General features: G+C 36.2%; 1 protein-coding gene across 1 annotated transcript; it reads right to left on the reverse strand.

The window, feature by feature from the left end:
- Positions 1–5,249: 5,249 nt before the first annotated feature.
- Positions 5,250–17,321, reverse strand: LOC311085976 (lipoprotein lipase). The gene is made up of 10 exons (XM_084118596.1): positions 17,091–17,321; positions 15,738–15,919; positions 15,391–15,570; positions 14,466–14,574; positions 13,231–13,464; positions 10,899–11,141; positions 10,211–10,331; positions 9,139–9,315; positions 7,147–7,254; positions 5,250–7,051 (listed from the first exon to the last, which is right to left on the reverse strand). The coding sequence occupies exons 1-10, from the start codon at positions 17,179–17,181 to the stop codon at positions 6,901–6,903; spliced, it is 1,596 nt and encodes a 531-aa protein (XP_083974722.1). The 5' UTR covers positions 17,182–17,321; the 3' UTR covers positions 5,250–6,900.
- Positions 17,322–18,139: the final 818 nt, after the last annotated feature.

Here is an 18,139-nt window from a genome sequence, read left to right on the forward strand (position 1 = left end):
CAGGCATTATTCAGAGTAGCATAAGCCCGATAAGCGAGAATATACAGGAAAAGGATTTATTTTTTATTTTTTATGAGGTTAAGTGCTCACGGAAGAGATGAGTTTTCAGCTCTCTTTGTGCAAAAGTGATGTTGATTCAATGTGGTTAATATTGACACATTAACATTGATTTAACATTGTTTGGATGGTTGCTTGCTATCTGGGTAAGGTACAAAGATGTACCTTTTCACTTTTCTACCTTATACTGTTCCAGTGACAGATTTGTACCTTTTTTCTGAGAGTGCACACACACACACACACACACCTACACACAATGTACTCAGTGTGAACTTTCTCCCAGTTTTTCAGTAATCTCTTCTGAAGGACAGATTTGTTGGTGTTTGAGTTGAATCACGTTTAATATTGGGGAAACACTGCCCGGCCAAAAAAATAAATAAAGTCACTGTTTGGATTTAAACAGGCAAATGCTTATTATGATGTTTTTAGCATGTTATATGTTTGGCAACAGTTCTTCTAACGCTAACTGATGGAGTGTGTAGCTTTTCATTTCTTAAACAACCATTTATGAAGACACATCATGGCCATATTCCAGGATGACAATATTAAGATTCATCAGGTTCAAACTGTGAAAGAATGGTTGTGAGGAGCATGAAGAATCATTTTCACACATGAATCGGCTCCTCTGAGTCCATTAAATGAATTGAAAGTCTTTTGGGATGTTCTGGAGGAGACTTTACAGAGTGCTGGACTCTTGCATTGTCAATACAAGATCTTGACCAAAAATTGATGGAAATAACATCACAACATTTATTTATCATTTCTTTAATATCTGACTTTTTGCAGTATTACAGTTTTTAATCAATTGCTTAAACACATTTCTTGAAACTATGCCTCAAACCAGTAAACACAAATCCATTACGTCTCACTCAATTCCCCAAACATCCTATTTTCAGGTCAAAATGAAGCTCTACACTCAAAACAATTCACTCCAAACTTTGCCCTCAGACACAAGCCTTCACACATCACACACAAGCCTTCACAAACACACACACTACAACATAGTCTTAACACACTGGTGCAATAAATTCAAAACATTTCCAAAACTGGTAAGTAATGTTGCTTGTCCTCACAAACCTTTTCACATGATGAACACAAAAGACACAACCAATGGCACATAAAACCTCTCGCATGCCTGTTCCCCGCTGGTTTTATCAAAATACTTAACACAATTCACAAAACCACACACCCATCCTGCAAAATGAAGCACTGCAACCAAAACTACATACAGCATTATCAAAATCAAACTTTTGCACGAAATGGCGCACACTTCATTCATATTAGCAGATTTTTGTCTAACCAACTACACACTGTTGGGCGTAATGAAGAGCACTCTCATCTTTAGTATGCTTTGCCATAATACTAAAATAGTTCAAATTGTAGAAAATTCTTCAGATTGTTCACAAGCACAGAATATTTGCAGATACACACACCCTGTTGAAACATTTTATTTTTTTATTTTTCACCAAAAAAGTCAGTGCAACATATGCACAGCAGATATATTTACATTGGACTGAACAAAAATATGCTCACAAAAAACAGTAAACTGAAAAAGACTGAAGTGTTAACAGGGCTGCGTTCAGCACCGACAAAACGTTGCACAACGTTTTTTAAACAGAAACGGTGATGCGTTGAACACACTGTTCTGATGACACAAGAGTTGCAACTATGGCAGCTGAGAAGGCCATTCTTTGTGTTCTTTGTGAAGAATTTTCGGAGCCTGATGAAGTCGGTATAAATATGTGTTTAATTCTACAAAATATGCCTGATGTTACAGTTACTGCACTTGCCGCCCAGAACAAAAGAGAACATCCCAATCGAGTGAAGGAATTGCTGAAACTGAAATGGAAGCACACATCTTACCTAATTCAGACTAAAACACATCTATTTAGCCTCACATACTGACTTTATTTGTAGTTCATACTGTTTTAATACCCTGCATTTTCTTTCTCATTTTTAGGAAAAGCACTTAATTACCATTGTTTATTTCTATACCAAATGTCATACACTTGCAATGAAGCTAAAAATATAAACAATTACATCATTATGTTGATATCCTATATTTTTACAATAAAACTTACGACAAACATGTCTTCTAATATACTCAGTTGTTGCGTATACCGAGCTGCATCGAACACATTTGTAAATTACTTTCCTTGAACCCATTGTGCGAGTTCACTTTAATACTGCGTGCTTTATATACATGTTGCTGCTGATTGGACTGCAGTTCTGACACACCCACCAAACAAGAGAAAACGTATCTCAAACCCCGTTGCACACCGGTGCACGCCGTTTCCAGGAAACATGACGTTCAACCCGGAAACCGTAGCAAAACGTTGCGCACCGTTTTGAACTTGAACGTGCCCCAGTTAAGCGTTGAGGTGTTTGGTCAGGTGACACATGTATCGGCCAATCAGCTCATGGAGTGTCATTTTGAATGGCAGTGTTTTGATTGTCAGATTGTTCTGTGTTATGCAGAACCGTGTTCAGTGCGTTTAAAAAAGTGCCATTTTGAATTGCAAAATGTGTGTAAAGCAGAAAATGTGTTTAGACTTTTGGAGACTTGAGAAGAGGTTTTGCTCTCTGTGTGTCAGTTTAAATAATTGTAATTTTAGTGTGTTAACAATTGGAAAAAACTGTAAATATTTGGCTGGCTTCTTCCATTTCATCGTCTCTGTGTCCTGGAAAAATAGAAGTACTGATTACTGTAACTGTAACACATCCTTTTTACAAAATGGAAGCATTCAGAAAACGCCATCTGTATGTGAGGCAATCTGATGCATTTCTTTTTGTTACAGTAGTAAAGTGCAACAGCTACAGTACATGTATGTGTTGTACTGCACTCAAAAGTTACAGTAGAGAGCAGTCTGAAGCACATCTACTGTACCTGTTTATCTCCCTGAAGGTTCTTATGATCAAGGTGACGGTGAAGCGACTCAAGTTTGGCTGAACACGTAGCCCAGAGAGAGAAACTTTATTGTCATTGTAGTTATACAACGAAATTTGTTTGGTAGCACACAGAGGTCAGCAGCCACAGTCTCCCTCATATGGACAAAGACATGGGCAACTAGAGTGGCACTGCTTGTCTCTGGCCTTCACCTTCCTCATCCTCTTCCTCCACTCCCTACTGCTCTTTCTCCACCTCCTACTTTTCCACTTCCTTCACCTCTTCCTCCACTCCCATCTACTCTTCCTCCTGACCCCGATGAGGACGACGAGCATGCAGATGAGCTTCCCTGAGACAGTTTCTGGCAGTTTGTGCAGAAATTCTTTGGTTATGTGGCAAAACTGCACATTTTAGAGTGGCATTTTATTGTGGCCAGCCTAAGGCACACCTGTGCAATAATAGCCGCGTTACCATTACCCTTCAAATTGCGCAAATTGAAATTGCGAATTGAAAATACGCCCAATGGAAACACGTCAATTTCACAAAAACTCCCATTTATCGCAAAAAAGTTTTAACGCTCGCATGAGGTGGTTTTTCAGGCAATTCGAAAAAGAAATATTTCGCAAAAGCGCAATGGAAACAGTTTTTGGTCACCTGACGTGATGACGCGGTGTGTTTGGACAGAATACGAGACAGAGTTCTTTATTAAATTCATATAAGACAAAAGAGTTACAGGAATAATGGATTCTAAACCTCAAATAAATGCCACAATCGAGACCTTGAAGCAGAAATGAGGGAGAAACACCCAGAAACTCCTCATATGTGCCGCTCACAAGTATAATAAGGGTCGTTCCTTACCATTAATGCTTGGATAACACACATGCATCTCCTTCGATTATTAATAATGGCCAGTGCAGTGGCTGAGATATACATAAACCTACCAACGTCTATTGCCATGGTTTTTGGTATGATTTTACTTATCGCGAGAGGAAAAAAAAAAGTTTTAGTCGCATAACATCGGTTAATGGAAACGCCATCATTTCGCAATAGTTTTTTGTCGACATACGAACACAGATTTAGACAAGATTTGAGAGAAATAGGCCTTTTGTGTACATAGAAAAAGTCTTAGATCTTTGCGTTCAGCTCATGAAAAATGAGACATTTGAGATGAGAAATGACATTTCAGAAGTCCTAAAGCATGTTAAATTGTCACATACACACTCAGACTAAAATGACCAGGAAACAAGGTAAAGTTCAAACAAGGTGTTTATTAATAGGTTTTGGCAAGAACACAATCGATGACCAGGTATGTAATAATACTGCAGATTGTTGAGGGTGAGAATAGACATTATTGCTAATTTTGAGTCTTTTGCATACACATGCGCATGTGATTGCATGCCAGGGAGGATGATGGGAAATGTAGTCCATGTTCAGGTGTGTGTGAGTGAAGGAGAGCCTGGCGTGATCGTGACATACATAAATACACAAGATGCTTTAAGCAAGTCATTTGTTAGTAGCCTGGACCAATGAACAAGTATTGACCTATGTGTAACTAAAATTCCCAGACATTTCGTTTCAGTTTGTGCACAACAAAAAAGGAAACAAAACAAAAGGAAAATATAAAAATAACTAAAGGTAATTGACCTGAAATACAGCAAAAAAAAAACAAAAAAAACAACAAAACAAAACAAAATACAAATTGCATTGATTTGTTGATGAGAAAATATATACCTGACTGGAATGTTAAATTCTATTGATTTCATTTTGTTTGATTTCAAAGCTAGGTAGCTGTAGAGATCACATTTAATATTGTTAAACTACAGATGTTGAATATGAATAAACCGCTATCAATAATTACAGGTCAATATACAACCCTTGTGTTTGACCTTCACTTCAGTTCATTTTTATCTTGACTTATTTGTTTTATGTGTACAAAATCTGTTCTGCCCTCTAAAGATAAATATTTGTTTTTAACACACAATATGTCTACAAGCTGAAAATTAAACATCTATGTTTGGGTGAATCTCACAAAACCTGTCAAGAACAAGATCATATTTTTCCCCAAAATCAAAAGAAAGAAATAAGAAATTGTCTTTGCACTGAAACCTATTTTTAGGAACATTGGGATTTTTTTTTAATGCTTAATTCTCATTATTTTATGCCCTTCATTTATGACGTTAAAGTAAAAATTACTTTATAACAGAGTAATGTGAATCATCAATGAGGGTAAAGTTACATTTCTGAATGCATTAGTCATTTGGAATTTTATATACAATTTTTTTTTTTCTCTCTCTTTTTTGATTTTGGGATGAAATGTGATTTGTGAAATTCACAAGCCTACACTATCATCAAATTAAAACTTTCAGATAAATCTGGTGCAAATAGCATAAATAAAATCAAGAAACATTTTAAAGGGGCGATATGTAAGAATTTTCATGTATTAATCACTTTTTATTGCCAATGTGTGAACAGCTTGTAACGAAGCATAAAAAACGAGACCTTCCCCGACTTCCTAGTTTGTCTATGAAAGAAAGCCTGTAGATTTTTATATGAAGGACTCGGGACGTTTTTGCCGGGAAAAATCAAAAGGATGTGACGGTTAAATTCTCTTAACTTCAATGACACATGAAATTAATGTTCAAGATAATGCCGAAAGAGCCATTCTGTACTGTAGTGGCAATATGTCATGATTAATTCAAAATAGTCTCACATGGCCAGATCTATACAGTCTATAGTCTCAATACTTCATAATCAAACTATCATAACAGTTTAATTTGAATGACCTCATCTGTCTCATGATGTCAGTGAATCGCAGGAATGATGCAAACGTATCCACATCGCTACGATATGATGCTTTCTTTAACGGAGTAGTTCACTTCAGAATTAAAATTTCCTGATAATTTACTTTCTTTCTTTCTTCAGTCGAATTGAAATTAAGGATTAAAGCATTTCAGGATTTTTCTCCATATAGTGACTTCAATGGGGTCCAACGGGTTGAAGGTCCCAGCCGAGGAATAAGGGTCTTATCTAGCAAAACGATCTGTCATTTTCTAAAAAATAAAAATAAATAAAACGTTTTAACCATAAATGCTGGTCTTGCACTAGATGTGATGCGCCACGCATTACATGATCACGTTGGAAAGGTCAAGCGTGACGTAGGGGGAAGTGAGGGCGAAAAACTATAATAATTTTCCCCTCCAACTTTAAAATCGTCCGACATCGTTGTTTTACCTTTTTTTTTTTTGTTGTAAATGGCATTTGACTTAGTCTTTGCACGTTTGCTTTGTAAACACTAGGTCTATACTTTTTTTTTTTACTATTATACTTACGATTGCCCTTTCCAACATGATTACGTAATGTGTGGCGCATCCCAGCTGGTGCAAGACGAGCATTTGAGGTTAAAAAGTTTTTTTTGTTTTGTTTTTATGACTGATGGTTTGTCTAGATAAGACTCTTATTCCTCGGCTGGGATCGTGTAGAGACTTTGAAGCTGCAATTTGGCCCTTCAAACCATTGGACCCCATTGAAGTCACTTTATGGAGAGAAATCCTGAAATATTTTCTTTTTGATTGAAGAAAGAAAGACAAACATCTTGGATGACGTGGGGGTTCTGAAGTGAATTAATCCTTTAACTGCTTCTTTATTCTCACCACTGTCAATTTTGGTTGTGTGTTTATTTTGTTATTGAGAGGAAAACGCACAGCACATATTTACATCTTCATCTAAACATCGCTCTCAGCAGCGTCAACGGCATCTGGATGTTCGTACATCACTGCAAAGGTATTTCTAACTTATTTTTACTTCTAAGAAAATATATCAGGGGTTTGAATCACGTTCAGTCTCTTATACTTTACGACAAGTGGATGACTGCAGTTCACGTAACGGCCACCGGTGTCGCTAATAACAAGAGTTTCTGAATTCTACAATATAAATCCTTTAAGTTTTCTGTGTTGACCTCATGAAGTCATGTTTAGATTTGTGGTGGTTTCTGTCATGATGACCTCTGTTGATTCATTATGACGTGACGCTGGTTCTTTTCTCATAACTGCGGTGGCTTCATTGACGCCCTGTTTGAAGAAGCTTCCGTGATGTTTCAGTCTGTGCTTCCTGAAAATCCATAAGTGGAGAGAGAGAGAGAGAGAAAGTTTAGTATATATGAAGGCCTGATATCTAATTTTCAGTGAAAGTAAAGTCGACTTTACCTCTCCTCTCTCCTGCTCTGCGGCGTCTCACTGGACTTCACAAACACAACAGGCTCTCCACCCTGAATGAGGGAACCAAACTCTCCATCTTTGGGTCTGAATATTACCCTTCAAAACAAAAGAAAAAAGATTTTTTTTGCTTTAAAGACCACCTGTGGTGAAAATATGTCTATACCAAAGTCAGTTCACCATATCACGACAAAGTGTTTTTAATATGCTTTAAGACAAACCATGTGTAAATTCATAAGTCGACTCCATTGCTGAGTATTTCCTCCTTAAAACTGCAATGAACCAAAGACAGTCTCAAAAACACGCTTTGAAATCGCTGGTGTTTCTGACGTCACAAACTACCTTGTAACCAATCAGATCAACGAGTGATCATCAACCAGTGGATCTCTGAGCTGAGTGAATGAGTGGAGGCGGGGCTCATTTGCATATTCATAGAACCACGCATACTAAATGAGGCAAGGGTGTCGAGTTACATTCAAGCTATTTTAAGGCATTAAGAAATATTTTTCCAAGAAAAAAAAAACGTTTAAATATGTCATTTTGGAGATCAAAGATGAGTTTTAAGGGATAAAACTTTAATTATTTTGTTTCATTTATTAATAATACGTTTTTGTCTTACTTTCACTACTATAACCCCCTGTATGTTTTGCAGTTATGATATTACATCATCATCCTTTATTGTAATAATATTGAAAATGTGTTAAAGATTTTGTAATCATATATTGTGTAGTTGTGCTTGGAGTCAATTGTTTTATTTGTGATAACGCACTGAAACATGCCAAATTGTGTCGACATCATTTTTTGACCAGGCTGTCTAACAAAGAAAGTATGATCACATGCAAAAACAAGAGAGACCAACGAAATATTAATATCCGATTATGTTGTAGTAAATGTATGCTTTTTCGCGTGAGATTTTTGCTTTTCTGTAGCAAGTAAAATAAATCCTGTAGCTTTTTTTGGCAAATAATTTTGTCAGATAAATACCAAAAAAAAAGTTTTGTGGTTTGTTATTCCCTCATATTTCAAATAAAATAATATTCAAATCAAATTTTTTAATGGTTTAATCAAACTTATTAAGTCATTAAAAACAAATTCCCTCCGGACATCACTTTTGGCCACTACAATATACTATTCAAAAGTGGTCGGTAAGATTTTTTTAATGTTTTAGTCTCTTATTAAAATCACTTTTGCTCACCAATGCTGCATTTATTTGATTAAAAATACAGTAAAAACAGTAATATTGTGAGATATTATTACAATTTAAAATAGCTTTTTTCTATGTGAATACATGATAAAGTGTAATTTATTCCTGTGATCAAAGCTGAAGTGTCACATGATCCTTCAGAAAACATTCTTATATGATGATTTGCTGATTCAGGATGTGTGTGTGTGTGTGTGTGTGTGTGTGTGTGTGTGTGTGTGTGTGTGTGTGTGTGTGTCTCGTTTGGTTTTGAGTTTTGTTCATGTTCTTGCTTTCAGGTCTTTTATTTTGAAGTCATTTATTCATGGCCATGTTTCCTGGTTTGTCATGTGATTCCCTTGCTCTCATGTGATCCTGTCATGTGCCTTCTTGTTTCATGTGTTATGTTCTCATTGGTTGGTCTAGTTATGTGTCCTGTGTTCTCATTGGTTCATTGTTTGATTGTGCACAGGAGTTTCTTGTTAGTCATTATTCTCTGTGTATATATATATATATATATATATATATATAAAAAAATATATATATATTTTTTTTTTTCAACCTTATTCCCATGAAAGTGCACTGGAACGGCAGTCAAACCCGTGACTTCCCACCCGTGAACTTGTACTAGATCGATGTACGGGTTACAGGTTGCCTGGAATGCGGCATTAGTTGTTACAGAAATCACATGACAAACCAGGAAACATGACCATGACTAAACTTCAAAATAAAAGACCTGAAAACAAGAACATGGACAAAAATCCAAACCGAACATGACAATATTTGAACCTGAAATGACTCACTTGGACTGTGTTTCTCCAGATTTAATCCTCATTCTGCGGATGGTGAACTGATTGCTGCTGAAGAAGCTGTAGAGATACGAGTCCTTCTCCCAGTGGATGTTCAGCATCAGAAGCTCTCCGATGTCTTTATCGGACGTCACCAGGAAGGAGACGGTGCTGTTGCTGGTCAAGCTGGGCCTGGGTGCAAATTACAGGACATACAGTATGTTCATATCTCAGTGACCCTGTTTAAAATTGCTTATATATTTTGTAAAAAAAAAGAAAAAAGAAAGGGACAAAATAAGAAGGTACATATCACACCTGTGTTAGCATCCCTTCATTGGTTACCGGTTCAATTCAGAGTTGATTTTAAGGTTTTAGTATTTGTATTTAAAGGAACACGCTGACTTTTTGGGACTTTATCTTATTCACCGTATCCCCCAGAGTTAGATAAGTCCATACACACCCTTCTCATCTCCGTGCGTGCCGAAACTCTGTCTGACGCATCCACCGCTAGCCTAGCTTAGCACAAAGACTGGAGGTAAATGGCTCCAGCTAGCATACTGCGCCCAATAAGTGACAAAGTAACACCAACATTTTCCTATTTACATGTTGTGATTTGTATAGTCACAGCGTGTACGAATAACAAGGTCACATGAGACACAGCCATCTTCTAACCGTATACATACTGGGAACTATATTCTCAGAAGGCGAAGCACTGCTACTTCTGCGGCGTGATTAAGAATAAGCCATATTTTTCTCAGGCTTATTCTTAATCCGATTGCACTTTTAGTTTTAATTGTTTTTTTAATTGCTTGATGATGTTTTGATAGAATAAATCTATTATTTTCTGATGTTTTATCAGTATTTAAATGTTATTGTATGACGATATTTTGTTATGTCTGTTGTGCAGCACCTTGGTCAGCATTCTTGTTGTTTTAAGGTGCTATATAAATAAATTTGACCTTGACCTTGTTTCATTTCAGATATTTTTATGTGTGATGTAAGTGTCCAGATAATTTCGGGGCCACTGAATTAGTAAAATTACTGAAGAAATTTAAAAAAAAAATTTTTTTTTAATAAAGTAACTCACACAATGACCAAGATGTCATCCCTTTCATCGGTCGTCCCAAACAGAGACACTTTCATTGGCTGCTCCAGCAAAGTCATGTTTTTGTCACTGAAAAGATGCAGCTTAATCTGGTAATGAAACACTGCAAGAGAACAAGAGAGAGAGAAAGAGGAATATAAAAATCACAAAACTCATTTCACAAGTTTAAAAATGTCATTATGTGCAGCTGTCTCTGGTTAGTACTTGTATAGAGAGGTATCTAGATGTACAGTGATGCATTTCGTTCAAAATATGAGAAATATGTTATATTTTTTTGAATATTTTTTAGAACAAACCACTAAACTTGGTTAAAGTATTTATCTGAGAAAATTATTTGGCAAACTACAGCTACAGGTGTCTTTTTACTATGCAAAAAAATGCATTGAAAAACAAAAAGCTCACAGGAAAAAGCATACATTGACTACAATATAATCAGTTATTAATATTTTGTTTTTGCATGCATTTATAATTTCTTGCCTGGCCAAAAATGATGTTGGCACAATTTGGCATGTTTCATTGCGTTATTATCACAAATAAAACAAGCACAACTATGCAAAATGCTTACAAAATCTATATTTTCTAATCTATATCTAATATTTGAATAAAGGGTCAAGATGTCAATTTTCCATCAGTTTTGGCTTGTAGATTTGTAATAGCTCTGGTTGCTCACCCTTATACGGCATCATGTCCCGGGTCTTGAGGTACATCTTTGCGCTCCTGCTGCTGCGGATCTTGTTGACGTTGTACCCGAGTTTGTTGCAGCGGTTCTTGCGGCAGCTCAGACACAGACCCTTGTTGAAGGAGTCTCTGGAGCCGCAGCGAAACGCCCAGCTCTGGTGCGCACGGTTCACCAGCGAGTCGATGAACAGGTGAATCGAGCGCTCGTGGGAACACTTCACAATCTGGTCCATGTCTGACAGAGGTCAAAGGGAAGGTGAGAGGTCAAATGTTTAGAGTAAAAACAAGCTGATGGTCCTTAACGGCTTAATGTTTACTGTACATATGCATTGATTTTAATAGAGTAAGCATTTTGCTAACAGTGTTGTTATTGTTAAATAACACTAAAACCATTAAAAATAATTTTCGGTTATGAAATAAAATAAAATGTAAAAACTTAAACTTATTAGAAAATTAGAAATGTTGGCTAAAAAGAAATATATATATATATAAAGCTTTAAATAAATATTAAACAATAAAATGACAAAGGCACATAATTTTTTTTATTTTAATAGCATTTTAACAACAACAGTGCTGTTATTGTCAGTTAAAACTAAAACTATTAAAAGCCATATTTGGTAACTGAAACACAGATGAAATAAAATCAAATATAAATATTAGTTGAAAAAGTTATATGTTGCCTGAAATAAGCTGAAATAAAAAGAAATGTTAACTGAAATAATTATGACTAAAACTTAAATAAATATAAATCAAAGCTAAAAAAAAAAAAAAAAATTATATATGACACAAATAAAACTGATTTTAATAGAGTTAGTATTTTACTAACAGTGTTGTAATTATTAACGTTAACTAAAACGATTAAATTATTTTCAGTAATTTAAACAAAGCTGAAATAAAATATAAATATTAGATGAAAAGCTAAAATGACTAAAAAAGAAATATATATAAATTGAAGCTAATAAAAAAAAAAAAAAAAAAAAAAAAAAAGCTAATAGAAATGACAGCACACAACAAAATGACCAAAACCTAAACTAAAATGAAAACTGAAAATATAAAAACAAAAGCTAATTCAAAATATTAATGGATACTAGAGCTTTTGATTGTTTTAATGAAAATAAAGATAACGATTCTGAATAGACAACTAAACAACATAACATGTAATTTACTAGAAGTCCAAAATGTTAACTGCTGGATTCTGTTTAAAAATAAATAATAAATTATTTTTTTTATTTTTAAAAAATCGGGTTGAATGAATGATTCAATGACTCATAAATACTTGTTTCATTAATGGATGATAAATAAGCATTTCTGAATGAATCTCTTACATGAATGATTCAATGACAAACAACCAAGCATGTAGTTTTTATCACGCTGATGTAAATTCAAGTGTTTGTTTTTAAAATAAGTTTGTTTTTAGTTAGTTATTTGATGCTATAAAAACGGTGGTGTAACGTCATGATTGACAGCTGTGATTGACAGGTTCTCTGAGCGAAGTAGTCACTGAAGGACCAACAGACTTTTTTTTCGGGATCTTCGGAGGACTGAGGAGATTGGAGCTTTAAATTAAATATCTAAATTTCTATAATTAATTATTTCACACCGAGAGTGAGGGCGGAGCGTTGATTTCGCGGCTTTACTTCCTGCTCACTACTGCGCAGGTCTGGTCCCAAAATCGCTACTGCGCAGACTCAAGTTCCAAGATGTCAGCGCCATATCGGGACACTGGCGGCTTCACTTCTCACCAATGGAAGAGAGCGAAGGGGCTTCGTCCATATTTTTTTACAGTCTATGCAAACAACACTCACTTGTCGCCACCTACTGGTGCAACGATGCAATTGACGCAATCATTTTTTGAAGCGTCATAATACTTTCAAAACGTGATTTACTCTATTTTGATCGCTACCATAGACATATACCCGAACTATAAACTTTTATCCCAGTACTTCTGTGAAAATTGTAATTTACTGCAACACAAAAACACTGTGGTTTGTGAAGCGGTTTCATACATGACAATGACAATGACAACTGCTCTCTCTGGCTCAGCGTCAACACAGATCTGAATGTTCGCTGTCATCGTAAGTCATTGTCATTTAGGAATAAGATCACGTGGGTGTTTGAAATAAAATTGTGATCTTTTAACAATTAATAGTGCAGCTCTAATTGATACAATAGTTCAATTAGAGAGGATCAAAACCTTTCATTAAAGTAATACATGAATTTTGAACAATACCCGTTCTTGTCTTAAGACAATTTTTTTTTGGTCCACTTGAAATGTTGACTACTGTATAATAGCACAGCAATAGCACTAAGTGAACAGTGCGTACTGTATATGCCGTAGGTGGCGATGAGCTTCATGGTGTGCTGAATGGTGCAGCCGGGCTGGAAAGTGCCGCCGTTGGGGTAGATGTCCACGTGACCCACGGGTCTCTGGATGCCGATGCTGAGGTCCGGTGAGCCTCTGGTGTTCGTGTGCAGGACGTCCACGAACGAGGCGTCATCCGGTGACAGACGCCTCAGACTCTCTGCGTTCTCAAAGCTGGGGCCCGCTGGGTCGAGACCTGCAAAACCATGAGAAAACAGCAACAAACTCTACACTTTATTTAGTTATTAGGACTCATATGAGATACATTACAAACATCTGACAAAGTTCCTTCTGGGACAGAAAAAGAGCAGATGTAAGGGATAATGTACATCCAGCTGGTTGTTATCTCAGAATAAACCCTGACAGGGTGATGAGGACCCTGTTTTAGTTTTTAAGAGATATTGATTTCAGATTAAACAGTTTTACAATCATACCTGTTTTTATCTTATAATCCAACAGTGTACAAAACAATAGTCACAAAATGGCCGCCGCTGCGTTTGAATAAAACAAGAGAGAGTGAGTCCACACTACTGGATGGCATAATTAAATAACTGTACACACAATATTGATTTGACTGAGTTTTAATATTTTATTAGCTCACCAAATGCATTACATACTGTTGGATGGCGCGATTGACCAATCAGAATCAAGTATTCCACCGAGCCGTGTAATAAGCACTATAGAGAGCCTAAGTCCCGCCCCTCCGCTTCCGGCTCATGGGACCTTACTTCGGAAAAAATATGTATGGTAGTCAATGGCGAGAGACAACTTATCTTTTTATTCCGTCTGAACTGTGCCCTGAATTACACATATGATGTTTGTCAATTTAAAATATAATTATGAAAGTCAAGAAAGTCGCAGTTTGTCATAAAACAGAAGAGTAACATTTAGTTTTATGTGAAAATCGCTCAATGAACTACATCTCTCGTCTCGCACTACGTAGGCTACTTCACAAGATCCGTTGCTCGTATGTGTGCAGTCTGGTACAAAACACTCAGGCATGACGGCGTAACGTTACGATTATAACGTAAGACTATAGAAAAAATGACAGAAAAAATGGCACAATTCAAACGAGATCAAAATATTTGTTGTCTCGCGCCATTGACTACCATACAATATTTTTCCGAAGTAAGGTCCCATGGTGGTCGACCGGAAGGGGAGGGACTTAGGCTCTCTATTAAATGAAGGGCTTCCCACCTGTAATTCTGTTGACTTTGTTGTTGGTGAGGTTTCCTGCGACTCCTGCCACATGTGCACCGAGACTGTAGCCGAGAAGATGCACTTTTTCCAGCGGATAGTCCAGCTCCTTTACACACACACACACTCACATTTAATCTCATGAAGCCTGTGAGCAACATGTCTGGGTCATAAAATGATTTTTTTTTTTTATTATTAGTTTGCTCAAAAATCGACATGCGGAAGTTGCAATCGTCTTTGTTTCACTGTTGTGACGTACAGTATATCCGAGTGAAATCGATTTTAATAAACACTGCAATATTCCATTAAAAAAAAAAAAGAAGAGAAAAATAAAAAAAGCCTTTTAGGATTATCAATATTTTCTGCATTGCAATGATAATTTAGGGGATCAGTTATTTTTAGTATTATTTATGTATTTTATAAATGTAGAGTTTTTATTAATATTTTGAATAAGCTTATATTTGTATATTTATTCCTATATTATATATAGTATTAAAACCATATTATATATAGTTTTAATTTTAGTTTAATTTTCACTAATTTATCGAAATTTTTATTACTTTTTTTTTATATTCCTATTTAGGTTTATTTTATTTTTCATTTCTGTTTTAGTTTTGTTTTAGTTAATTCTTAATTTTTATTTATTTCAAATTTGTAATTTTAGTCACAGACAGATAGATAGAGATAGAGATAGATAGATAGACAGAGACAGATAGATAGATAGATAGATAGATAGATAGATAGATAGATAGATAGACAGACAGACAGACAGACAGACAGATAGATAGATAGACATAGATAGATAGATAGATAGATAGATAGATAGATAGATAGATAGATAGATAGATAGATAGATAGATAGATAGATGACTGTCCTTACAGAAATGCTACAGCAACAATATTAACCACGTGTTTCTCTGCATACCTCCAGCCAGTCGATGAACCGGGCCACGTCTGCGCCCACCAGTCCAGTGTTCTCTGCTGATGTGGGGTAGTGTTTGTTGGCCCGATCCAACCAGTCCACAACGATGACATTAGCACTGGGTTCACGATCAAACAGAGCCGTCACAAGCTTATAGACCCAGCTCTCAAACAGACCTGCAACCTACATTCAACAGACGTGTGTGTGTGTGTGTGTGTGTGTGTGTGTGTGTGTGTGTGATTATTCATGGAATTCATAGGGGAAAAAGAAGTAAAAAGGACATTTTGGTCTTAAATTCTGACACCATCTGCATGAGTTTTCTGTCTGACAAAAAGGCATCCGCGACTCACCGACCATCCATGGATAATAAGGAAGGTTTGGGAGTCATTTTTGAAGTTGCAGTCCGAAACAGATTCCTGTTGTCCTGGGACAAGATAGCAAAGATCCTCGTCAGGGAATTCTGCACTCCTGATGGAGAACTTGGACTCGATGTCGCTGTAGTCCACTGTCTGATCAGTGGAGTTCCCTGAAACTAACATCACACACACATTTATCATCTTTAGCATGTGCCTCAAATGTTTTGTAGGTTATTTTGGCTTATATTGTGGCATTATATATGTGAAAGGCAGAGGAGAATGGGTCTCTCCCAAGTTTTTTTTCTTCTTTTTTTCTCATCCTACAGAAACAGTTTCTTTTTTCCTCACAGCTTTTGGCTTTGCTGTGATTACTGGGGCTTGTAAGCCTTTATTCTCTGTACAGCTGCTTAAGAACAATGTGTATTGTGGAAATCAAATAAAACTGTACTTGCTGATCCAGGATCAGGGTATATGCAATGGCCAGAGTAAGTCGAGCAGAACCACACTGATCCTGGACCTGTGCTTTAATCACTTCCACATACATGCACATGCACATGCACCTGTTCCAAATGTTTAAGATTAAGGTTTATTTAATTACAGTTATTTGCAACGCATTATTATTGCAAAAACAATAAGTGTGTATGTGTGTGTGAATGTATGTGTGTGAGTATGTGCGTGTGTGCTGGTCTGTGTGTGTGTGTGTGTGAGAGAGAGAATGTGCGTGTGTGTCTGTCTGTGTGCATGTGTGTGTGTATGTGTGTTAATGTATGTGTGAGAGTCTGTGTGTGTGTGTGAGAGAGAGAGAGAGAATGTGCGTGTTTGTGTGTCTGTGTGTGTTCATGTTTTTCTATCCCGGTGGGGACTTCAACCTGAATGCACACAGACTCATGGGGACTCGTGTCACAGTGGGGACCTAAATCGAGGACCCCATGGGTAAACAAGCTTATAAATCATACAGAATGAGTTTTTTTGGAAATGTAAAAATGCAGAAAGCGTTTTTCTGTGATGGGTAGGTTTAGGGGTCGGGTTAGTGTAAGGAGATAGAATATACAGTTTGTACAGTATAAAAACCATTAAGTCTATGGAGAGTCCCCACAAAGATAGTGAACCAGACATGTGTGTGTGCGTGAATGTATGTGAGCGAGTCTCTGTGTGCGCGTGTCTTATGTGTGTGTGTGTGTGTGTGTGCGCGCGCGCGCGCGTGTCTGTCTGTGTGAATGTATGTGTGTGAGTCTGTGAATCTGATTTTCTGCATATCTTACAAAAAACATTCATTGTTTTGCACAAATGTACAATACAAATGTGAACTGATTAGTATCTACGTTATTTTGAAAGTGAAAAACTTACTAGTAAATACTTCTTCAGTAGAGTTGAAAATTGGTTCGCTTGCAATAAGAGAAAATCCGATTACCAGCAGCCATAAACTTTCTTTTCCCATAGTACAGAACAAATAAAATAATTTCAATTTTACAGTACAGTATATATAAATAATGTTCAGTCAATGATCCCAATATAAAGAGCCAACGGGTCGTCCGCGTGTTATTTAACTGTGAACCTGCTGCTGCTCACGGCATTTATAACACAATGCGTGTTTTCTCGTGCGCTTCAGCAATTGGGTGAAAGTGAGGGGGGCGTGGTCAACATTCTCAAGTAGGGCTCTATTAGCAAATCAAATGCGTGCGATTTACATTCGACCAGCTGTCAATCACAAGCGTAACGTAAACAACAGTCTTTGTGTTTAGCCTGAAGATTCAAATGTTGTGATGCTAATCGCTAAAATAGTTCTACAAAAGCTTCTTTTACACTTACCCTTATACACTTTCCCTCGTCTCACTTTTTTGTTGTTGTGATAGGGCCTAAATATTTTAAAAAGGATGGTTTTATATATATTTCCATTAGCCTACATAATATATATTTTATATTTATGACTTTATATGAAGTAGCTAGCCTAGTAGACTAATTAATTATTGAACTGGTTATATTATATCTGATTGTATTGTTTATATCTGAATTTTCTGCATCAGTTGAATTCTTTATTGTTGAGCAGAAAAAAACTTAATTAAGACATAATTTGATCTGATTTCAGCAGTTTGTTTTCTTTATTTCACTTGTCAAAGCATAAAGTAGGCCTAATGCTATTTCAGTTGATCCAGTTAGCATTCATTTGGGATTTGTTGGCAAAGAATCTTTGGTGTATAATATAAAATTATTGGTCTATATAATGGGGTCAAAACTGAAGCAATAGCCTATTGAAGTTTTTTAATTTATTGTTTGTTTTGCTGATTATAATATTCTCATTTAGCATGATGCTCTTTTTTACTAGGGTCTTTATCTCTGAGAAGAAGAAGATCTTTATAATCTCATTGTTATTTGGGAGGAACGATTGAGAAATTAAA

This window comes from Abramis brama (assembly GCF_963993115.1).
Source record: "Abramis brama genome assembly, chromosome: 7".
Taxonomy (NCBI): Eukaryota; Metazoa; Chordata; class Actinopteri; order Cypriniformes; family Leuciscidae; genus Abramis; species Abramis brama.